This window comes from Sminthopsis crassicaudata, chromosome 1 (genome assembly GCF_048593235.1).
Source record: "Sminthopsis crassicaudata isolate SCR6 chromosome 1, ASM4859323v1, whole genome shotgun sequence".
Lineage (NCBI taxonomy): Eukaryota > Metazoa > Chordata > Mammalia > Dasyuromorphia > Dasyuridae > Sminthopsis > Sminthopsis crassicaudata.
Window position 1 is genome coordinate 162,769,860 of NC_133617.1, and position 26,648 is coordinate 162,796,507.

Consider the following 26,648-nt stretch of genomic DNA (forward strand, 5'->3'; position numbering starts at 1 on the left):
AGCAAAAGTTCTAAATTCTAACGCAAAGAGTGAGGATGGAGGGATCCACAAACTTAATTTTTTTTTTTTATAATTGTTTTTCAGTATAATTGGTTTCCTTTGTATTCCTATGTCATTCATTTATTTCTTTTCACATTTACAAACATCATTCTGAGAAGTGTTGCTCTAAAGTGATCTGCCAAAGTGGTCCAGGATATCCATATAGGTTTTTTTATTATTATTATAGCTTTTTATTGACAGAATATATGCATGGGTAATTTTTCAATACTGACCCTAGCAATCGCTTCTGTTCCAACTTTTTCCTTCCTTCTCTCCACCCTCCTTTAGATGGCAGGCAGTCTCATACATGTTAAACATGTTAAAGTATATTTTAAATACACTATATGTAATACCAAAAAGTTAACAAGAACCTCTGCCCTAAAGGTACAAAGACAAAAAGTATTTGTTTTACATGTGAGGAAAAAATTCTAAACACAAATGTCAGGGCCAAGACATGAATCAGACAGCATGGTATATGTATAAAGAACATTAATTCTTAAAGTTAGAAGACCCAGATTTCAAACTTACTAATTGTGTGAACCTGGGCATATTGCTAACAATCTCACTATACCTATTAAATATTATATATAAAGTAAAAATTCTAATGTTGACATTACCTGCCTCACAGGGTCATTGGGAGGAAAGTACTATGTAACTAATTGTAAGCTGCTTTCAGAACAACTCCATAATAAAATTCCACATCTTTAATTGATATTTTTCTTTCCCAATGCAAACATTTCTTTTTTTGGCTTGGGAACAAGCACAAAATGAAAACAAAGTCTCTTCCAAGTATTTCTAGAAAGCAGGGTGCCTTATGTCGTTTTCAGCATGACTTCCTATCCGCCTAACCCTTTTCTTTATGGGTTACTAACAAGTACATGAATAATTAAAAAAATAGGACTAGCTATCCTTTTATAACTGGTTCTTAACCTGGGGTCTGTGAACTTTAAAAAAAAAAAAAAGATTTTGATAACTGTATCTCAACGTAATTGGTTTCTGGATTAATCCTGTGTATTTTATTTTTTGTAATTAAAATTTTAATTCTGAGAAGGGGTTCATAAGCTTCCCTAGATAGCCTGAGAGGTCCATAATACAAAAAAAAAAAAAAAGATTAAAAACTTTTGGTTCAGAAAAATGAAGTCATTCTTTGTGTCTCTTCTGACACAGATGTAAGTAAAGCAGCCACAGTAGCACAGACATATTCAGGTACAGAGAAGACACTAATGCTTCTTTGTTAATAGGCATTAAAAATGTGTTAAAAAAAAAAACCAAAAAAACACCATTTACAAGCAGATGAATTAAAGGAATTAAAAACAAACAAGTTATATTGTTAATAGGAAAGGAATTTCCAAATATATATAGTTTTGATCAGAAACTTCCACACCTCAAAAGATGTGTAAAAAATCCTCTTGGTATCACTGACCACTCTTGGCTTATTCTATGGGAACTATTCATCAAGTTTTCCTGGGCTGGCAGATTTCTCACTAAGTTGGTCTTTCGTTTTTAACAAGTTGCACTCTGAGAGTGTCATCCCATTAATTTATATGTGACTAAGAATTCTATATTAATCCAATTTTTTTTAAAAGAAAGTTATGTTAAAATCAAATTAAAACGTGTTTGTGCTTAGCTTAACCTGACCATTTGAACAGCCATCACAAAAATGCCATGTAATGAAAAAGCGTTACTTCTGCCTCAAAAAACCTGAATAGCTCTCCAGTGCTTACAGGATAAAATGCAAATTTGTCAGCCCTAGTAATCAAGACTTTCCACTGTCTAAGCTGTAATATATCTATTCTCCACCTCATGTAACCAGCAAACTTGTTCCCCTACTCTTTGTTCAGACATGTCCAACTCTCTGTAACCTTGTTTGGGGTTTTCTTGGAAGCCATACTATAGTAGTTTGCCATTTACTTCTCCAACTTGTTTTACACATGAGGAAACTGAGGCAAACAGGATGAAGGGAATTGCCCAGGGTCACAGCTAGTAAATGTCTTGAACTGGATTTGAACTCAGAAAGATGAGACTTCAGACTTGGCATTCTATCTACTGGGCTGCCTCACTGTTCCAACTCCTCTACAGAAAGCTTCCAATTTAGCCAGGTTGTTCTCTTCACTGATCCTAGAATAGTTTCATATTCTGGTAAATAAAGTGCTAAGCCTCTTTTAAGTATTAAATTTAATAAAAATAAATTAAATTTAAGTATTAAATCATCTTTAATACTTGCTAGCTATGGAACCATAGGTAAGTCACTTAATCTCTCTGAGACTTAGTACACTCCATTCTACTTATCTATAAAATGAGAATAAAATTATTCTGAAGATCAAATCATTTTGCAATTCTTAAAGGGACATTTTACTGTGGGTTATATTATTAACTTATATTCAATTCCATATCCAAATTTTTGCTTGGCAATAGCTATGTTTGAATTACCCTTCTCTTCCTCCTATATAGATGTCATCAGGAGAACCCAAGAATGATACTGGCTTTCTTGGATTTCTCAATCCTACAATGAATGTTTCCTTTTAAGCTTTATATCACTGTGTGTATGATTCCTTCAGGCATTTATCAATCTACTCCTTTTCACTGTACTCACTAATTGTGTGACCTTGAGTAGTGATGTGCAGTAAGAAGTTCTGTCTCCTACACCTAGGCAAAAGCTGGAGGGCAGAAAATGTTTTTAGGCTTCATTTGTATCCTTCATAGCATACTGCTAGGCAAAGAATCAAAGGACTAAAAAAAGTACTGAATATTTATTATTGATATGTGGAAAAATGGAGGCTAGGGTATACAGTGATGTAGAGGAGGAAGGAGTTATATAGAAATTATGCTTATGAAAATAAAAATTCATGAATTTCAAGTGTCACCTCAAAATGGTCTGCGTTATATACTTTACAAAATTAGTTCAATGATGTTCCAATTTGGGGATTTCTCATTTTGGGTTTTGGGAATTCCTAAAGGTCCATGAGACCTATAAATCTGAAGATCCACTGGGTCAAAATTATTTTCCAAAAAATATTATGATGTTATGATATTTAATTCAAAATAGCAATATATATAGTCTACATCAATCAAAACTCTTTGGGGATGTAGCTCCTCAATAATTTTAAAGAATGTAAATGACCCTGAGACCAAAAGTTCCAGAACTGACAATTCTTTTAGTTCTGAATCACCCAGATTCAATCTTTTCTATGAGTTTTTAAAAAAAACATACAGAAGAGATTTGACAACAATAAAAAATCATTGACAAGTTTTCTCCAGATAGATTTGGTACTTACAAGTCAGCAATACATCCAGTTATTAGATAGCCAAAGATTAGGCCAACCAGTAAGGAAAACTTAGCAATATGCACCTTCCAAGCAGAGTCACATACAAGATCCCACTAGAAAAAAGGGAAAAAAATAGTATTATGAAATAAATACCCATAAACAGTATTTTTATTTTATCAAAGGAGCATAACAAGGATCAGACTTTATCATCATTCAATTTCAACTTTTTCTGACATACTCTTTCAGTATCCTCTTAAATGATGGAAAAACTCAGGAGAGAAAGGTTAATATATACACAAGGAAAATAACCTTTTAACTATAATAGAGGGACAGATTATTAAAACATTTAAATGATTTTAGCATTCAATTTGCATTTCCTGTGTTACAAGTGCCATGAAGACATATAAACCAAGTGATAGGGAAATATTCATGCAGGCTAAGATTAAGATATTTTAAATTGTCACAAAAAACTCTACATATCCACATGTAAGGCAAGTTTTGCTAAAGCTCATCTAAATAGGGAGCATATGTTGCAATCAACTTATCAGGGAAAGGATTATAAGAAAATAATATAAGCAACATAATATGCTTTTTCAATTCTCAAAAAAGTTCAAAATTTTCCATTTGTCTTAAGATTAAAAGGATGATAAGCTTATAGAATTGTTTTTCTATTTTAAAAATTTTATTGATAGTTTCTATTTATAAACACCTTAGTTTACAAATGAATTACTTCCTTCTTTACTCCTATCCAGTGAGCTAATCTTGTACCCAAAAGAGGAATAAGAGCAATTCAGCAAATTAACCAGGACATCAACCAATAATAAAATTTTTAATATTTTAATTGCATTCTTAGCCTAGAATATAAACTCTTCTTGAGACTTAAGATCACTTCATTTTTTGTGTGTGTGACTATCCCTTCCACATCAGGATGTTAAGGGCACAGTATCCCCATGATCTGGAAAATTCATGTAAAAAATATGGCTCTCATGAAAATTAAGACAACTCTGAGATACCACTACACACCTGTCAGATTGGCTAAGATGACAGGAACAAACAATGATGAATGTTGGAGGGGATGTGGGAAAACTGGGACACTGATACATTGTTGGTGGAGTTGTGAAAGAATCCAACCATTCTGGAGAGCAATTTGGAACTATGCCCAAAAAGTTATCAAACTGTGCCTATCCTTTGACCCAGCATTGCTGTTATTGGGATTATATCCCAAAGAAATACTAAAGAGCGGAAAGGGACCTGTATGTGCCAAAATGTTTGTGGCAGCTCTTTTTGTTGTAGCTAGAAACTGGAAGATGAATGGATGTCCATCAATTGGAGAATGGTTGGGTAAATTATGGTATATGAAGGTTATGGAATATTATTGTTCTGTAAGAAATGACCAGCAGGAGGAATACAGAGAGGCTTGGAGAGACTTAAATCAACTGATGCTGAGTGAAATGAACAGAACCAGAAGATCGCTGTACACTTCAATACTGTATGAAGAGGTATTCTGATGGAAGTGGATATCTTCAACATAAAGAAGATCCAACTCACTTCCAGTTGATCAATGATGGACAGAAACAACTACACCCAGAGAAGGAACACTGGGAAGTGAATGTAAACTGTTAGCACTACTGTCTATCTACACAAGTTACTTATACCTTCGGAATCTAATACTTAATGTGCAACAAGAAAATGGTATTTACACACATATATTGTATCTAGGTTATATTGTAACACATGTAAAATGTATGGGATTACCTGCCATCGGGGGGAGGGAGTGGAGGGAGGAGGGGGATAATTTGGAAAAATGAATACAAGGGATAATATTATAAAAAAAAAAAGATAATTGTATAAATATGTTTACATATATTGAATATTGTATAGCATATACTGGATTGCTTACTATCTAGGAGAGAGGGTGGGGGGAGGAGGGGAAAATTTGGAACACAAGGCTATGCAACTGTCAATGTTAAAAAATAATGCATGCATATTTTTTGAAAATAAAAAGTTTAAAAAAATATATGGCTCTCCCTTTGTGCCAGAGAAGCCTTAATTATTAGGGTATTTAAAAATACTATATGTTGCTACCATACAATAATATGCATATATTTTATGCATTTCTGAATTTGTAAACTTTTTCTATGTTGTCTAAAGCTTCTGGCAAATTCCCCCAAATTTTTCATTTAATTTCTTATGTCAACCTGTGATATATTGAAAACACAATAGGGAAAATCGAGATGTGAAATGGATAACTGTTCTTAGTGGCTAGCTCATAATAGGCACTTAATAAATGCTTATTCAATTATTAATAATTATAAATTGCTTTCCAAAATTTTATATAGCCAATAATTCCTTACCTCTGTAAAAAATTGGAGGAAGGCAAATATTCTCATTTCTTTTTCAGGAATGACAGTCATTATAATTAGAAAATGTTCATTTTTGCTTTTAATCTTTCATTTATATTATAATAGTCATTGTATAGTTTTTCCTGTTTCCAGTCTTTGATCTCTTTGGCACATATGTCAAACAGGAGGATCTTTGGGTTCGAGAATATGAACATTTTAATAGTATTTTTAGCTTATAATATAACTCCTAGAGAGCAAGAACTGATTCAACTTTTTTTCAATCTTTATGTGATCAGTTTATAATAGTGCTCAGTTAAGGCTTAATAACTTGTTGAATGTCAATTCAAAATTACTTTGCAAAATGGTTAGACCACTTTATGGCTCTACCAATAATGGATAGTTTTTCCATTTATAATCCTTCCAAAATTGATTTTTGCCATATTTTATCCTCTTTGCCAATTTACTGGTGTGAGGTAAAACTTCTGTTGTTTTGATTTTCCATTCTCATTAGTTACCTGGAATAAATTTTTTATATTTCTGATAATAATTTACAATCTTTTTGAGAATTATTTTGTTCAAATTCTTTGCCTACTTAATGGGGTTACAATAACTCTGTCTTATAAATGATTTTCTTTAAATATTAGAAATCAGTTAGCTAACTAGTTAATTAGATAAACAGATAGAAAGAACATTTATTAACCATTGACTTTAATGTGCCAGTCACTGAGCTAGGTATTGGGCATACAAATGCAAGCAAAAAGATAGTCTTTACTTTCAAGAACTTTACATTCCAGAGGAAAGAGAACACATAAAAGACAGATGAAAAGCTGGGGAGGTAGGCGAGGGAGGGAAAGAAAAAAAGAGGAGAAAGTTATATGTGTACACACACATTTCTAACACCATTAACCCTACTTACAACTTTCCATTCTTAAAATATAACATTCTTAAAATAACATTGCATTTCTTTGTTTCTTAGGTGACCATTGCTAGGTTTCTTCTATATTCTATAGATATATTCTATATATATTCTATATTCCCAAATATTCTATGTAGATATATCCATATAGATATATATGCGCATATTTTATATTCTCTATTCTCCAAATAAAACCAAGACAGAACCTAGTGATAATAGTAAAACTTTCTGGAAAATTTACAGAGGAAAAGGTCTTCGTGATAGTGGTGGTGGGTAATGGAAAAAGGAGTCTGTTTTTTTTTTCAAATATACATGACTGAAGCAACTAGGCTCACACTCAGTTGTCCTAGAGGTCCTTTGAGACTTGTTTTAGTGATAAGAATGATTTGTAATTAGCATGTCAATTGCCAGCATGAAGATAGTGTGTGGTACAGTGGATAATGTGCCTGTCCAGGAACCAAAAAGAATCATCCTTTTGAATTCAAATACAGCCTCAGAAACTTATTTGCTGTGTAACCTTGAGCAAGTCCCTTCACTCTGTTTGCCTCAATTCCCTCATTTATAAAATGAGCTGGAGAGAGAAATGGCAAATCACTCCAAGTCTCTGCCAAGAAAACCCTAAATGGGGTCATGAAGATGATTATAAAAATGACTGATCAACAAGTGTGTTAAAAATTCCCTTTTTAAAATCTTGTCTTTACTATTTGTTACTTAGAAAACTTTTAAAATAGTATCCAGATAAGCTTAAACCTAAACCCTTGTTCTAATAACTCCAAATTCTAAAATTAGTTGGTTTCAAATTGCTGATATTTTTGTATATATACCTTTGAAAATGAGAGCCAAGAATCTATTATTTAAAGAAAATTTTCTAGAGAGACTATTTTAAAACGGAGTCCAAACCATTTTATTATCTATCTCTCCTCTCCTCTTTCACCCTTCTATCCTTCTCCCCTCCCCCCATTTTCAATTAAGAACTTCATTGTATGTATGTAACCTGGATTCAAATCCTGATTATGCACTTTGTCATCTTAAATTTCTGGCTTTCAATGAGTGGGTTGGATTGGATCGCAAAATTTCCTTCCAACTCTAAAGCACATGAACTTATGATCTGACTGTAGTTCAGTAGTATCTGACTCTTTGTGAATACTATTTGGGGTTTTCTTTTAAAGATTCTGGAGTGGAACGAGGACTGTGGGGACTGAATGTAGATTACAACATAGTATTTTCACCTTTTTGTTGCTGTTTACCTGCTTTTTGGTTTTTTTTTTTTCTTTTTGATTTTTTTTTAATTATTAAAGATTTTTATTTTCAAAACATATGCACAGATAATTTTTCAACATTAACTCTTGCATCGCCTTGTGTTTCAGATTTTCCCCTCCTTCCCCCCACCTCCTCCCCTAGCTGGCAAGCAATCCAATAAATGTTACACACATTAAAATATATGTTAAATCCAATATATGTATACATATTTATACAATTCTCTTGTTGCACAAGAAAAATCCTAATTTGATTTTTCTTGTGCAGCATGATAAATGTAGAATTATATATATATATATATATATATATATATATAAAAGAATTGCATATATTTAACATATATTGGATTACTTGCTGTCTAGAGGAAGGAGATGGGGGAGGGTGAAAAATTTGGAACATAAGGTTTTATATTCACATAAGAGTTAATGTTGGAAAGTATCATTGTATATATTTTGAAAATTAAAAGTTATTATTTTAAAAAATAAAGATACTGCAGTGCCAAGAATGGAGAAAATGGTCTGCCATTTTTTTCTCTAGTTCATTTCAAAAATGAGGAAAATGAGGCAAATAGAATTAAGTGAACCAACTAGAATGACACAGCTAGTAAGTGAGTGAGGTCGAATTTGAACTGAATGGATCTTCTTGACACTAGGCTTGGTGCTCTATCCACTATCCTGCCTGAAAGGAGTACAAAAAGGATTACATCTTAAGTTAGAGGTGTTGGACTCTGCTACTTACTAAGTCTTTGTGAACTCAGCCAAGTCCCATCATCTTTCTGGGTCTTAATTTTGGAAGGGGTAGGACTAGAGAGCAATCAATCAACAAACATTTATCAAGCACCTCAAATATAAAATGAGGCAAAAGATAATCCCTCCTTTTAAAGAGCTGAGAATCTGATGGGGAAAACATGTAATCAAAGTATGTAAAACACATTACATACAGGATAAATAGAAAATAATTTACAGAAAGAAGTCACTGGAATTAAGAGGGGTAGGGATAGGCTCTTGTAGAAGGTGAGATTTTAGTTGGGCCTTAGAGGAAGTCAGGGATCTCAGAAATTGGAATGTAGGAGAGAAAGAATTCCAAGTAGCTAAGAAAGCCAGAAAGAGTATTTTGTTTGTGGAAAAGGCAGGAGATCAGTGTCACTGAATTTAACAGTACAAGGTGTAAAAAGACTGGAAAGATAGGAATAGGTTATAAAGGACTTTGAATGTCAGAAAATTTAGTATTTGATTCCACAGGCAATAGGAGTCAGTGGAGTTTATTGAGTAGGGAAGTGACACAGTCAGACTTCTGTTGTAAGAAATTCATTTTATGAGACAATTCAGGCCAGTTCAATAATCTTGTGATGAAGAGAGCCATCTACACCGAAAGAGAGAACTGTGGGAACTGAGTATGGATCACAAAGATAGCATTCTCACTCTTTTTGATGTTCAATTGCATTTTTGTGTTTTTCCCCCCATTTTCTTTCCTTTTTGATTTGATTTTTCTTGTGCAACAAGAGAATTATATAATTTTTTAAAAATTGAAATATCAAAAAAAGTGAATTTATTCAATAAAACAACCAAAAACAAAAATTCATTTTAGTGACTGAAAGGAGGATGGATTGGAGTGGGGAGAGACTTGAAACAGGCTGACCTGAAGCCTGACTTGAAGCAGGCTATATCAATAATCTATGCATGAGGTGATGAGGGCTTGCACTGAGTGATGACAGTGTCAGAGGAAAGCAGGGATTATTAGGGAGATGGAGTAAAGGTGAACTTGACAGTCCTTGGCAATAACTTGTATGTGGTGAGGTAAGAGATAGGAGGGATCCAGAATGACTCCTAGGTTGTGAGTCTGAAGGACTGGGAAATTAGTGTTGTCTTTTACAGTGTGATTGGTAAGGTAGTGAGGGAGGTTTAGGGGGAAAGAAAAAAACTCTTTCACCAGCAAATTGATGATTCTGTGATCTAGAATTCAAGAATTATTAATCTGGCAGCCCTGAAATTTAAAAAAAATTGGGGGGATAACTACTTTCATATTATTAGGTTTTTTTCATTTTATGTATTTATTGAAGCTTTATGCATTTTAAATCATAATTCTGGTTTCACCAGACTGCCAGATACCCCCACAAAAATGATTAAGGACCCCTGGATTAGATAAATTCTGGTTCTACACTTGCTCTAAGCTCTATGATCTTATTAAAATTCACTGAAATCAAGCAGGTAGATTAGGATTCTTCCTAGTAGGTAGTTAAACCCATCAAGAAATTGATTCTGGAGCACATGCAATATCATGTAAGGCTACAAGAGAATCAGGGCACTGTTATGGTGCTTGAGCACAAATATCAAAGAATCCTAAGATTTTAGCAGTCCTATCATTCTGTGAGTCATTTACACATCTTCAACTTGGGGGAAAAATAAAACACCACAAACTATGGTTGTCTCACAGTTTTCAGAAAAAAGAAATCTAGAGGCTCCATGCACACTTGGGGATATGGAAAAATTGCTTTTTGTCACTTGCAGTCAATTCTTCCTCCCCCTTTGGTTGTGTAAAATTAAGTTAAAAGAACAACTTATTTTTACAATACTTTTTTAGCTTGGCTTTAGCCATAGCTCTAGTGCTGCCTATCTGGCAAGAGTGTTTAATTACTTTAAAGAGGCTTTCTTCCCATCTGACCTGGCAGAGATATCATCATGCTGGTTAAATAACAGTCATTATATCCTTACAACTGGAATGTTTATTTATTGATTAGTTACACTATACATAGGGACTTTCCCATGCAGACAATTTAAAACTTCTCATGAGATGATCTTTTTTAGGAAGTCTTACCTGATCCTCCCCTCTCCTTTCCCCACCCTACTTTCCTTTTCCTCCTCAGATTTCCACAGAGCATTTTGTAGTTTATGTTCTGTTGCATACTTATTCCTGTATATGCCATTTACCCCGTAGTAGACTGCATGCAAACTCATAGAGAGTAACTATTGTGTTGTTTTTAATTTATGTATTTCAAATGTCTTATACATAACAAGTGGCCAATAGTTTTTTAAAAAAATCAAATTTCAAATATTTCCTTCTTGTAAAAAATGCATAGAGCTCATACAAAAGAAAACTTAAAAACATATACCAAATGATACTCTAGCCATTATTCTCAGATCCATCCCTGAACCACTGGTACTTTAGACTCTGTTCTCAAAACTATCCTGGACTCTCATATCTTGCCCAAGACTAGTGTCCAAGTCATAGGCTGGATATTTAAAATCTTGGCTCCCCTTTTATGTCTCCTCTAAGTTTAGTTTTCTTTTATAAGAATGTAAACTCCTTAAGGGTAAAGACTTTCTTTCTAATATTTATATACTTTAGGATATAAAGTATCTAATTTATAGAAATTTTATATATACATATATATATATATATATATATATATATATATATATATATATATATATATATATATATATATATATATATACACATACACACACATACACACACACATATAGATATCTAATCCATAAAAATTAAGTAATATTTAGATCACTTAGGACAGTGCCTGGCACCTAGTAAGTACATAATTATGTTTGATCAGTCATTCATCAATCAAGTGTCCCTAATATCTTAAGAATGATGTCATACAAAGTAAGCAGGGTTATAATAAAAGAAGACCTTTACATCTCTTCAAATTCAATAGATGGGAGCACCTAGGTGACACAGAGAACAGAACTCCAGCCAAATCTGGCCCCAGACACATGACACTTTGTGCTGTGTGACCTGGGCCAGTCACAAGCCCAATTGCCTCAGCAACAGCAACAACAAAATCAGTAAATGGTGAGAACACTGGCACAGGAGGGATCAAAATCTTAGAGGACCCTATATTTTGAAAAACTGAAAAATGATTAACTACTATATCAGCTTAATCTCTGGATTTAAACTTTTGAGGTACAGTATTTATTTTTGAAAAACTGGATCTGTAATTTCATCCACACAGTAAGCTCCAGAAGAAAAATTTCCCTTACCAAAGCAGATTTTCATAACTTATATTCTTAAAGACTTGCCTGAAGAGAGTATTTTGATTAGGAAGAATTGAACTATTCCTCCAGAAACAGAATTTTCAAAGAATCCACACTAGAAAATAAACCAATTCTTCTAGTATTCATAACAACTCAGTGTTCTATTCCATTTTGCATTCAAATAATCCTTTTTTCAATTCCTCCAGCTTGAATCTGATGCCTGAGGCAAAAAAGAATGAAGACTTTTTTAGTAACAAATGACAGGTTTTGCTATCGATTCCCAAAGATTCATATAGGCCAAGTTTTTCTTTGCTGAGAATCTCACTTTCCCTTTTTATCCTTTAGTCCCCTTCACACCTTAGGTCCTGGGCCCATTTCTCTCCCCAAATGCTCCACATCCCCAAATTTCTCATCCTCTTTCCTTCTTGGGGACGTCTTATTCTCCCCAAATTAAAATTCCTCCTCCTACCAACTGTACAAATACAATAAAAATGTATCAATCAACTTCTTTACATAATAGACAGTGTTAGGAGACCCTATGGACATGCAATAAAATTTAGAAAAATACAGGGGGTGTCAAGTGGTTCTCTGAATATATCCCTGAGGAGAGTCATGAGATTTATCTGATTAAAGTAATTCATACTACATATAATCTTTTAAGATGATTTATATTTGTAAAACACCATTTTATTAACTCATTATTGATGTGAGTTAGCGAGACCCAAGATTATTTCTTTTTTGAATATTAAGACAAATACACAACAAATTAAACAAATTTAAGTTCACAATAACAACTTTCTTGTTACTTTGTAAGATGTAGGGTATTCAAAAATCTCAGTGATATTTTAAGCTTTCTTAGCTTAAAATTGCCCTGAGCATTCCTTTGATTCAGCAGTGTTTCTATTGGACCTATATCCCAAAGAGATCTTGAAGGAAAGGGATCCACATGTGCAAGAATGTTTGTGGCAGCCCTTTTTATAGCAGCAAGAAACTGAAAACTGAGTGGATGCCCATCAATTGGAATTGAATATTATGGAATATTATTGTTCTAAAAGAAAAGACAAACAGGATGATTTTCAGAGAAGCCTGGAGAGACTTACATGAACTAATGCTAAGTGAAAGAAGCAGAATCAGGAGATCATTATACAAGGCAACAAGAAGATTATGCAATGATCAATTCTGATGGACTTGTCTCTCTTCAACAATGAGATGATTCAAACCAATTCCAATTATTCAGTTATTTCAGAAGAGAGTTATTTACATCCAGAGAGAGGCCTGTGGGAACTGAGTGTAGACCACAACATAGCATTCTCACTCTATTTGATGTTGTTTGCTTGCATTTTGTTTTCTTTCTCATTTTCTTTCCTTTTTGATCTGATTTTTATTGGATTTAACATATATCTTAATATGTATAACATACATTGGATTGCTTGCCATCTAGGGGAGGAAATGGGGATAAGGAGGGGAAAATCTGAAACACAAGGCTATGCAAGGGTCAGTGTTGAAAAATTATCTGTGCATATGTTTTGAAAATAAAAAGCTTTAAAAAGGAAAAAAAGAAAAAAGAAAAAAAAAACTGCACTGAAACCATTAGTACACCCTGCATTAATAAAGAGAAGAATCCTAGGGATTTTCCTCCTCCCATTTCCAAAGAAAGGAAGTATAGTAGAGTTGAGTCAGAAGACTCGGTTGGGTTCAAGACTGAGTTCAACATTCAATTACCTCAGTTTACTCATCCGAATGATTTTACATACATACACACACACACACACACACACACACACACACACACACACACACAATCTATCTAATGGTAACTATCTCTAGGGTGGGGGAGAAGGGGAAAAAAAGGGGAAAAAATTACATGAGAACTATTACATATTTATAAGGAATAGCAAGTCATACATAATAGATTTGTAGTTTCATGTGCAATTCTTTTTTATTATACTATATAATGGAAAAGCTTCTATTCCATAAATTAAAAAAAATTTAAATATTTAAGTATTGATTTATTCTTCAAGTCTTGGTTGACACAGAGGACTAATGGTTTAGATTGTTTATGATACCTCCTCACTGCTGAAGTACAAAGGAAGTGAAATCTTGATGGGAACTTTATTCAGCTGAATCAACTCAAAGAATTCTTAGCACTTATTTTTGTTAACTATCCTTTTGTTATGGCCAATTAAGTCTCTTATTGACTGTAAATAACCTAAGAATATATTTCCCCCCACATTTAGGGGTATTCCATTGAAGACCTAGTATCCTAACAAAGAGCTATTAACAATTACTTTTAGAATCAGGCCATTCAACCAGTTCTAAATCCATTCATTTATGTTATTGTAAAGTCTGCACCTTTCTATATGTGTTAGAATATCATGAAATGTTTTATCTAAACTTCTTCAAAACTATAGGTACAGGTAAATTTTTATTTTTTTTTTTCACTTAAAAGGTTTAGCAATTTGTCAAAAAATTAAGTCAGATTAGTCTGATGAGAACTGTTGAAGTTTTTGTAAATTGCTTTCTTTTCTAAGTGTACATCAGCTATCTCAATAGTATTATTTTAGAATTTTCCCAAGAATCAAAATCATCATCATTAATCTTTTAGTTCTCTAGACTTATCTTGAAAATCAGGATATTTGCTCTTTTCTAGTCTTGTTGGGCTTCCATTTTTCCTGATCTTTCATAAATCTCTGACAGCAGCTCAGCAATCACATGGCCCAATTCTTACTTGAGAATATAGCTCATCATTGTACAGAGCAACAAGATTATATGATGATCAATTCTGATGGATGTGAAAACAGTTTTCATCATTCATCCTTGCAAAACCTTATGTTCCAATTTTTTTCTCCGTTTTCCTTCTACCCCTCCTTGCCTAGATGGCAAGTAATACAATATATGTTAAACATGTGCAATTCTTTTACACATATTTCCACATTTATCATACTGCATAAGAAAAATCAAATCAAAAAGGAAAAAAATGAGAAAGAAAACAAAATGCAAGCAAACAACAACAAAAAAAAAGTGAAAATACTATTTTGTGATCCACACTCAGTCCCCACAGTCCTATCTCTGGGTGCAGATGGCTCTATCACAAGACCATTGGAACTGGCCTGAATCATCTCATTGTTGGAAAGAGCTATGTCTGTCAGAATTGATCATTGTTTAATCTTGCTGTTGCTGTATACAATGTTCTCTTGGTTCTACTCATTTCACTCAGCATCAGTTCATGTAAATCTCTCCAGTTCTCTCTGAAATCATCCTTCTAATCATTTCTTATAGAACAATAATACTCAACAATAACATTCATATGTTATAACTTATTCAGCCATACTCCAACTGACAGGCATCCATTCAGTTCCAGTTTCTTGCTACTACAAAAAGGACTATTATAAACATTTTCATGCATATGTTTTGAAAATAAAAAGCTTTTAAAAAATTTTTAAAGAGAATCACCCTAGTCAGGCACTTAAATTCATTAAGCAGTGCTATGAGTACTCTCTTAAAATCCCTTGATAATTTTTTTACATCATTTCTAGTATAAAAGTCACTGTCAAAGAAAATAAAAAAAGAAAACTTTATAGTTCTGCCTTATCTCTGTCAGTAATTATTATGCTATCCATCCCAGTAAAAGGTTCTATCTTTTCTTTGATCTTCCTTTTTCTCATCCTCATAATTATCTCCCTTAGCCCCCTCATTTTCCTTAGCTACCTTAATAAGTCTCAGTTCATTTTCAACGTTAGTGTTTTTGACTCTATTTGTATGGGATCATGCTATGTTTACATTTTTCCTCCTTCATTTTCCCCTGCTTCGTTCTTTGTATAGTCTACTTTTTGCAGGATAGGATAAAAGAAAATCTGACCTTCTTGGATTATATCCATATTCTATTCAGAAAAATCCCATTTTTTTTCTTCTCATTGAAATTGATTTCCTTGAAGTCTTCAGAATTTTACTAAATATCTTCCACTGCCCCTATATTGCCTTCCCCTATCAAACTGTAGCCCATGGGATCTTACTTGTCCTTCCTCTGATCCCTTTGAAAACTGCTTTTCCAAAATCTAATGTGCTTACTAGTCTGTGCCTAACCAGAGCAACTATTTCCTCTTTTTTAGGAAGAAGTAAATCAAGAATATGCTTTTTCTTTCTTGATTACTTTTTTTTTTTTTAAGGATTAGATAATTATAAACACAAGAAGTTATTAGCTGATCAGTCTGAGTAACTGAATATCCTCTTCATTTCTATATGACATTTCTGTGCGAGGCTTATGCCATGCTTTCCAAAGTCACCTTTTTTCTTCTTTCTGCCTAGGTATAATGACATATATTTCTTACTTCTTTGACTGTTGCCTAAATCCTCATTACCATGTTTTTTCCTCTCTCTCCACCTTAACTGTTCTTATTCCTTAATTTCCCATTTGAATATATATTTATGTCCAGTGCTAACCATGAACTTCCCAATACCCCCTTTATTACTTATATATATTGTTTCTTTTAACCATGATATGTATATCTATATATTTATTTTATCACTAAATTTAATCCTACCTGGTGTGAGAAATATTATTTGCCCTCTTTTTAATCTTGATTGTTCTCTAAATTTCAGGTTTTTGTGAGGCTGCACTACTTTCTCTTTTCTTGGGACTTATCTCCCAACAATTTTTGCCAAATAATGAGTTTTTATCCCAGAAAGTCTGGATGTGCTCCTGTTCATCATTGTGCTTTGCGATGACAAAGCATTCCTTTACAATGGTTCCTATAGTTTTGTGCTTTGGAACTGAGGGCAAGGAAGGTGCCATCCCTACAAAGCATACACAGAGCATCCACATTTGTCAAATAAAGTTTATTTGCTGCTGTAAATTGTATGTCTATTCGGTTCTATTGATCTACTTTTCTATTTCTTAGACAGGAACAGATAGTTTTTCATAATTATCGTCTTATAATATAGTTTAAGATCTAGTAAACCTTTTATTTTTTTTTTTAAGTCAGTGTGCTTGACATTCTTGACTTTCTATTCCTTGAAAGAGCTCATTGTGATTCAAATGAGACTACTTAACTATGCCTTAAAACCCAAATCACTCTGGCTTTCACTGGTTAGCCAATAAAAGATCCCAGGCTTTCTTCACCGGCTTAGTGTAAGATGGGTCAGAGTAAAAGTAAATAGCAACAGTTTCAGTTCGGACCAGAAACTCAAGAGATCTTCCCCTCTCAAATTGATTATTTTGTGAAGGCAAACTAGGCCATCCTAGGCCTCAATTCTTACAAAGCCTATAATTATTGAATGGGCATTGCTTTACACAAACTGACACGTGGAACAACTTTAAAGTACACAGACCCAGTTCTAATACTGCATCCATCACCTGCATTTTGATATATGTTTTGACATAGCACTGTAATGACTCCAGAGAGGTGAGGCTGATTTCTGCACAACTCTCTCAAATCCAATTCACTTGCAATTCAAGATATCACTTGTTATAGATACAAAGTTACAAAGATATAACACTCCTGATATCACTCATCCTCTTTGAGAAGAATGAATGATAATATCTCCTCATCTATAAAACTGGAGTAATTATGCTTGCACTACTTGCTTCACAAGATTGTTCTAAGAAAAGTGATTTATAATTGTGAAATGCTGCATGAACAAGCTGTTATCATTAAAAAAGGGATAAATAACTGTACTCAGCTTCAGAAAAGTTGAAGCCTCGGTATAGGTCACCCAAAAATGAACCTTGAGGGAATGAATTAATAATTGCTTCCTGTTGGCAAAGAAATATCCACAAAGATACCTGCATGTTCTTTTTAATTTCCTGGAGTTATTACCCTAGAATAGTGGTTTCAAAATCAAAGAGAAAGAGGATCCCTATAAACTGCATATTTACTTAGAAAACCACAAATTAACATTATGTTGTATTTTAATTTATTTTGGTCAACATTTCCCAATAATGTTTAAATCTGATCCAGGATGCATTTGGGAATTTTGATGGGTGGGCAACAGGTTAGAATATTATAGCCCAGCTGCTTTTTTGGGTAGCAGGTAAATCTTTAGTAACTCACTCTTTCTGTCTCTGTCCTTCTCTGTCTTTCTATCTCTCTCTTCCTGCTCCTCTTTCCCCCCCCACTCTTGCCCCCCCCCCCCCAAAGTGATTTGGAATTTTTGACAACTTTCCCTTGGACTTTCTGACAGGAAAGGCTGGCTGAAACCAGAGAATAAAAGGTCTTAAATGTTACACTGAAGTGTTTTTTTTTTTTTTTTAATCTAAAAACAAAAGGAACCATTGAAAATTTTTGAATGAGGTAGTAATACAGACATGTGTTAGGAAGATTATTTTGGTAGCAATATGGAGCATGGAATAGGAAGCAATGCTTGAGTGCAGTAATAGCTTCCTAACTGGTTTCCTTGTTTCGGAGTATACTCCAATCACAACTCTTTACCCTCACATTGCCTTTCAACCCAGTCTGGTAATCAAATATGACCCACTTTTGGAAAGTCCCTCTCTGAAAAGCCTGGTCCCCTTCAATCCCACCTGTTTCTGTCATTCTTTGCAATTCCAGCCCACCAACATGAAAGTGGTACAACTGCAGAAATTTGAAGAAGATGACACAAATTACAAGATCATGAAAGCAAAAATTCTATTTTATTTGAAGACGTATAGTGGAATAGTAGGGAAACTTATTTTAAGGAGAGGCAGGATGGAATTGAGGCTGGAGAAAAGACTTGAAGCCAGGAAGAACAGGATTCATTGAAGTCCTGCCTTTGACATATGCTGGCTGTGAGAACAGGCCAAATTGCTTAACCTCAGTACTCTGGTCAACTCTCTAAGAAAATGATTGTGGCAGCATATGCCAGTCTCCATTGGTGGAGGTATCTTCTCACCCAGGAGTTCCCTATATCAAGGTAATGACAGATGCAGTCCAATCCTGCTGTTTGTCTACCTCTTTCTTCCTTCTCACCTTCCTTTACAAATGACCAATGCTTTCTTCTATCTCCTTTCCTTAGACCTAAGATAGACAAGGGCTATCAGTCATTCACAATTTAATGTGAATCAGTTTCAGAGATTAAGGCTAGGTTTATTTAGAGACCTAATTCCTAATCATCCAATAATCATGCGTAATGGAGGTTAACTGGACCTTAGGGATTAGCCAAAGAAATCAGAGCTTGGGGTCTCTCCTGGGAATTTCTGGGAGCTCTAGGGACATGATGACTCAGTGTTTACACTTTTTGGGGGTGATGAATTTCCTGTCTGTTTTCAGCCATATGTAGTCCCATGGTAAAAGAATTTGTTGCTTTGGTATCAGGAAGAAACCCTGAGTTTGATCCTTCCCTTCTCTGTAAAAGGGCCAAAGGGGATAGAATGCTGCATTTTTTTACATTTAACTTATTAGTATCTTTTTGTAAGGCAATTAGGATTAAGTGATTTGCTTGGAGTCACACAGGTAGTAAGTGGTAAAGATCTAAGACAGATTGGAACTCAGGTTCTCCTAACTTCAGCTCTATCCACTCTGCCATCTAGCTGCCCACAGGTGCTTCATTTGTTAAAAAGAAAGTGTTTCATACCGACTTCCTCTTCCTTCAGCTCTAGAGATAGAATCTACTAACTCTGAGACTTTCAAAGAAATCAGCTTGCCCCAGTAATATGATAACCACTCTCATGTGGCAGCTAGTATAGGGAGATTCCATTAGACAAGCTTGCTCCTTGGCCCCAGTTCCCTTTTCTTCTTGGTGTTTACTTTCCAAATAAGTGATGGAGCATCAACCTTGAAGTGTCTCCACTTGAAGAAATCCTTATGCATTTGAGAGTTCCAGAAGTCCTAGATCTCTCAAGTGAAGCTGACTGGAAGGAAAGGGATATTTTTTCATCAAAGAAGAAAACCACTACCATGGTTTGCCAGAAGACAGAGTCAATGAGAAATATTGCAAAGTCAAGATGCTTAATAAACAGTTCATATTCCTTTGTTTTGAGAAAATTTAGGTATCAGCCTTCTACAGGATCCTTGTTTTAAGCTGTTATGTCAATGTTTACTGTGAGTTTTTTTATGGTTGGCATTTCTTTCACATGCAGAAATAAATACCTGTCCCATACCTAATTCATATTATACATTGAATATTTGCCTGAATATAGAACTTTGGGATACAGTGCCCTGATAACACATTTACAAAAGTGTTCTTTTGTTGTTAGGCAGGTGTTGTACAGTCATTTCTTAAAAGCCTAATGGGACCAAAATAGTGGGTCAAGCAATGTGGGAAAATTCAAAGATGATTAAGTTGCTTTTTATGTTTTTTTCATTTGTTTATGGACTCCTGTCAATCCTTCAAATTTTATGCATTTTCTGTGAGGTGCTTGCTGAACTGGATTGAAGATTATGTTTCTAGTTTTTGTAGAGCTTCCAACATGTAACTCAGCAGCTAAAGTATTAGTCTTGACATTAACCACCTGTATTTTTCCCACAGAAATTATATAGCAAACCAGCTGTTTGATGTATATTAAGTAGTCTGTTGTGGAGCTAGTGGAGGAACCTAATGACCATTTATTCCACTGTATCTAAGAGAAAATGTTCTGGAATGTCAAAACAACGCTATGAGGACACCATCCTGGTGTATAAATCGTAGATCACCCAAGCTGTTTTATAATCTACTGTATCCATCTCTTATTTCCTCTGTGGCCAGTTTGTAATCATCTTGAGTTCAGAGACCTCACAGCATATATCTTTGTGTCTCCCACAGAACCAGGTGCACCATGTTGCACAAAGTATGTGTTCACGGACTATCAGTGCCAAGTACAATACACACTAAGTTAACCTAGGAAAGGTAAAACTTAAAAAGAAAACTGTAATAATTAACATCATCATCCCATTGCACCTGTGTCTCAAACTGACATATTCTTGGCTGCTGATGTCTACATCTCCCAACTCCAGGCTGCTGGAGAGTAAAAGGATACCAGCTGCTTCCATGGCCTCCATGGCTATGAATCATCCTCTCTGCTTTTAAACATTTGCATGCCTTCATCTCGATTCCTCATTGTTGAGTTTATTTGAGGTTAAGTGATGCATAAGGAGCACATTATGCTTACATTAGATGGCCTGGGAGCAAAACTGATTTTAACAACAAGCATTCAGGGAATGGATGACTCAGGGAATTACCTATAGCTCCAGCCACTAGAACAAGGCATCTGGCCTCGGACATCAGTGTGACAGCTTATAGGCTCTCTAGTACCATGCTCTCTGGTCACTTGCATGAAGCTGTACCAGTAATTTACATCAGATGCCAATTCAGAAAATTAGAACAGATGGGAAAACCGAACAATTTCCAAGGATATAGGAAAAGGATGAGAAGCCTCATCTTGTATTTATCTTACACGTAAAGCAACCAACCTAGAGAGCAGGGCCCATGAATACCATAGACCGATGTCATTAATGAAGACCCAAACCATCATAGGATGGTTGAAAAAACAAATCTTGACATTTCTGAATTTGTTCTTCAAATCCAGCAAGTGGACTTGGGATTATTTCTTTTTTTAACTTCTACTTCTTATATTGATAAAATTTTAGTAAAGAAAGTTAAAAAAAAAATCTCTCTCTGGTTCCCTGTTGACTAAGAAGTCTCAGAATTACCGAAAACTTGGAGGTAAGATATTTCAACACTTTGAAATATAAAACACTTTTTTTTTTTTTTTTTGTTGAGGCAATTGGGGTTAAGTGACTTGCTCAGGGTCACACAGCTAGGAAGTGTGAAATACCTAGACCAGATTTGAACTCAGGTCCTCCTGACTTCAAGACTGGTGCTCTATCCACTGCACTACCTAGATGCCCCTAAAACACATTCTTAAATTACATTCTTGAATGTTTCCATCATTCCTAGAGATGATACTAAATTAGGTCATTTCATTGTGTACTTGAAAGAATTTTTTTGTTTGATCTTAACCCAGAAAAATATAACTTTCAATATTTTATTGACCCTTGAACTTGGAATATGAATTGTCATTGTGGGTCTATACAGGCCAATGAACTGAGGCCATGGCCAGAATACCTTGTTCAGTTGTGGATGCCACATTTTTTAGAAGAAAATTAATAAATGAGTACATCCAGTGGAGAACCTCAAGATCTTGCCATACACAGAATAAAACTCATGACCAAACAAGGGAAAGAGAAGATTATAGAAAACAAACAAATTGGATTGTAAAAAACTAATAATAATTTTTAAAAATCAAAACAACAAAAATGAGAAGGAAAAGTTAGTTGGGCAAAAAAACCCCAACAAAATCTTAGTGGCAAGTTTCTTTGATAAAGATTCCATGTCCAACATATAAAAGAAAGCAATTTAAATTCACACCAAGAGCCATTCCCCAAGACATTAGACAAAATATATAAGCAGGCAGTTCTCAAAAGAAGAAATCCAAGATATCAACAAGTATATAAAATAATTTTAAATAATTACAAACCACTAATAGAGAAATGAAAATGAAAACATTGATTCATCTCATATTTATCAAATTAGCGGATATGTCAAGGAAAACAAGTACATTAATGTACCATGGATGGAGCTATGAATTGGTCTCGTCATTCTAGAATGCAATTTGGAAACATATCCAAGAAGACATTAAACTGTACATACATAGCAATACCACTTTCTAGAGCAAAGAAACAAGAAAAGGCCCATAGGAATAAAAATATTCATAGTAACTTGTTATTTAGTGGCAGAGCTGGAAACTAGACTGGTGCTTATCCTTAGGGAATGGCTGATCAATGCAATGAGATAATTTTGCATGGTAAGAAATGATGAATGAGAAATCCAAAGAAACTTGGTAAGACTTGTATGAACTGAACAAAACCAGAACATTTGATATAATGACAACAATACAAAGGAAAAACATCTTTGAAAGACTTGAAGAAGTCTGATCAATGTAAAGACCAACCACAATTTCACAGTATTGATAATGGAGCAAGCTATCCATCTCCTGACAGAATACGAAGAACCCCAAGAAGGAACTTGAGAGATATATTTTAGATGACACCCATGAGAAAATTTATTTTGCTTCACTATGCATATTTGTGATGAGTTTTGTTTTTCTTTTTTTTCCCAGAGGTCCACCCCAAAATGAGAAGAAAACAAAAAGAAGGCCAAAAGAACTCACAGGCAAACCTTCAAAGTTAAATGTTGAACTTTAAGCTTTAATAACTTGAAACTTCATGAAAACTTTAAAGACTGTCTTATGGATCTATCTTTCATAAATAGACTATGGGTGTGAAATATTGGTGAATACTCTCAGATAAAGCTGATATGTTGATTGCATTGCTTTGTTTCTTTTTAAATGTCTTAGTATGGTATGATATTATATGTCCGGCTGGGGTATGAATACATTGGAAATGAAAGTAATATTTCAACAAAAATTGTAAAAATTAAAAAAAAAAAAAAAAAAGAAAGAAAGAATTTTGCTATTGACCTTAAAGCAAAGGTTGATCGTCTGTTTTGGCTTACCCAGAAGAATAAGTCATCATTTTTATTTTGCTCTCTAAAAAAGTGACTAATTATATTCCCTCTAGGAAGTGTCACAAGGGAGTAGGAGAAGGAACACTGAACAAGAAATACAAACACCTGGGCTCTACTCCCCACCTCTGCTATTAACTAGCTGAGCTGAACAAATCACTGAATCTCTTTGCAGTTTTTTCTTCTGTAAAAGCAAAAATGATTGCCTTTCTATTTAAATTCTAGAATTCTATTTTGTACCAGTGACATAAATTTGGTCGACAGAATTAGAAAAATTTTATCTTAGTGAGTTATGAAAGTATCACAGAGGCAGAGGAAGGGCTTGCTACATTTCACTATTGGCTTCACTTTTTTTTTTTTTTCCAATTCTCTTTCATCTTCAACTAAATTCAGCATAATTTCCAGTTCAGATCCCTTGGGTTCTTTTTATTTGACTTGCTCCTATTTATTTCACTGGAGGGGAAAAAAAAAAAGACCAAACCTACATCTCCCAAAGCTGCAGATTTCTGGTTCTCCAGCCACTGTATCAGTCTACAACTTCAAAGGCCACCAAAGAGCTATTTTCTTTACACAGCGAGTTCCTTAGTATTTTAGCAAAATAAAGACCACAGGTGTTAAGGGGAAAGTGCTAGACAATAGCGAAGTAATTATGTACAAGGATATTCTTGAGAAAAGAAAGCTTATCTGCATTATTATTATTTAAACCAAAGTCCAAAGACCTTTTATAATTCCTACCAATTCCTCTGAAGGACCTTTAGTAAATTTAATTTGAATCCGACCATTAATACATATGTTTCCAAAGACAAAATTGACGTTTTAAAAAACCATATATCAAATGACTACCTTACTCATATTTCCTTCCTTAAAAATAGGAACTTTAGTTTTTTCTAAAAATGAAATGAATCAAAAAAGACCAAGTGAAAAAGGGATCCCATGAGGTACTTAGAAAAACCTAGATGCCAGGTTTGGAAAGAAAGCAGACTTAAGTTTCCTACCCAAAACTACTTCTATTTTTGGCAGAAAAATGGGGAAAAGGGTAAAAGGGTAATGCTCCTTAGAGGGTTTTTTTTATTTTTTTATTTTTTATTTTTCCAGTTAGTCCTTTCTTTTCTCTTCTAACCACCCAACATCTCCACCCAACCACCACTGAAATCCCGTTAGTTTATGCATTTAGAATTTGGTAAACTGAGATAGTTGACTCACATCACTTCTACTTTCTGACTTCCTCAGCTTCCTTTAAGTTACAGCTAAAGTTTCACCTTTTACTGGAAGCCTTTCCCAACCTAGTGCCTTCCCTCTGTTGATTATTATTATTATTATTTAATGTTCATATAGCTTGTTTATACATAATCACTTGAAAGTTGTCTCCTTCATTAGAATCAGAACTTTTGTACTCTCTCACTTAAATCCAATTCTCTTGCATGTCATGGCATCATCTCCCTGATGATATGGTCCTCTTCCAGAACAAAGGACAAAATACCCCAGCTCTTGGAAAAGTGTCTGGTACATAGTAGGTACTTAATATTTAATGTCTGATTCCCTAACATCATCTTCCATTTTCCAGACACTGTAGGCTTTAAATATTCCTCTTCCACAGAGAAGAACACTCTGAATTCTTTGTACAGTGGTTTGAGGATACATCAAAAACACATCTTGTAGAATATTCTCCGGGGGTTCATCCTCATTGGATCAGAAAGCTTCCAGTGAGACACCCTGATGAATGTTTTCCACCTCTAAAAGCCAGTAACACTTAGGCACTCATATCTTGTTAGGTTCTCTTTCTAATCAAGAATGGACAAATCCCCATGTATGTGCAAAAGTTGTATATATATACATATATAAAAAAATTTATGTATGTTACTTTGATGTTAAATACAAAGCATAATTTGAATGTCCTTATATTTTAAGACTACTTGGAAGGGACTAGACTTATGATTTCATCCATATATGGAACTTCCATTTAAGAAATCTTCCTTTTCCATTGAAGGTTAACACTCACCAGTAATATATAGTCAGAATTGTTCAGCACACTAAGTTAAATGACTTGCTTAGATCTATACTTGCTTGCTTTCTTCCTTTCTTCCTTTCTTTTTCTTCCCTTCCTCCCTTCTTTTCTTCTTTCCTTCTTTTTTTCCCTTTCCTTCCTTCTTCCTAGCTAAATATCCATCTCTTTATTCATCCATTTAAACATCTATTTTCTCCTTTTCTTAAAGCTCATGCTTATACAAATATTTGAACTTCTTTGTTAACAAAAGTAATCTTGGAAAGGTAATCTGGTTCCTTTCTCTGCCTCTGACTCTCTCCTTCACCCTAAATTCCCATTTCTTTAGGTAAAATTCTTAAATTCACTTACCAAATATTAAACGGTTGCCTTCTATATGAAAAGAACTGTTCTAGGATCCAAAAAAAAAAAAAAATGTCAGACTGACCCTGTCCTCAAGTAGGTTCCTATCTAATTGAGAAGATATACAAATCTTACATATATATATATATGAATATAATAATAAGATATAACCAGAAAGTAAATCATGGATTCCAAGTGTCACAATAGAGAAGAAAGAGCAATAACTATTCTCCAATTCCAAAAAGTTTCAGATTAAATTCTTTTCAACTCTCTTTTCCCAATTACCAAACTATAAACCCTACTGCCTTGTCATTCTGCTTTGACTGCCCTCAAAATACACGTCTTTTTATTCCTATAATCTGAAATAGAATATTACATGAAATAATTTGCTGTAGCAAGGTTAGCTCAAATACAGCATCTATGGCCCTCCTAGTACCATATACAAGAATTTAGTAATTTTGAACAAAAGCTGCCTCACCTACCACACTTTAAGTTTTATTGGCCTATTAATTCAATGATAATCATAATGGTCAAATCAACAGATATTTTTAATACTTCTTGAAAAAGTTTCAGGTTTAACAAAACTGAAAACTTTGAAAGTATAGATTCCCCCCCCCCCTTCATTAGGATTAACTTTGCAACAAAAATTTTTATGGTTTTATATCTAATGGTCAAAGTGAACGAACATCCAAGATTAAAAGAATTAAATCAGTAAGTTTGAAGACTGATTTTCAACTAAAGAATTTTGCAATTAAAAATTTTAGAAGGTCAGGAAAGCATTTTCTCCCTTCCCCCCTCTTTGATAGAAAAAAAATGAAGGAAAAAATATTTTTTTTCAAATTGAAAAAAATCAATTAAAAACATAACAATTGTGTAGTTTGGCAAAATGATAAGAATTTATACTGAATAAACTAATGCAAATGCTGAAGGAGATTGTGAAACCAGGGATATGGAAAAGATTCCCTTGTGCATGCACAAAATCATTCTTTTTCTTTTTAAAAAAAATTTATTTTA

General features: G+C 34.0%; 1 protein-coding gene across 1 annotated transcript in view; it reads right to left on the reverse strand.

Moving 5' to 3' along the window:
• Positions 1 to 26,648, reverse strand: part of SLC22A23 (solute carrier family 22 member 23) — a 269,428-nt gene that overhangs the window by 207,821 nt on the left and 34,959 nt on the right. The window contains exon 2 of the mRNA XM_074270687.1: positions 3,315 to 3,418. Coding sequence (XP_074126788.1) covers positions 3,315 to 3,418 — 104 coding nt within the window. The remainder of the gene's footprint in view (positions 1 to 3,314; positions 3,419 to 26,648) is intronic.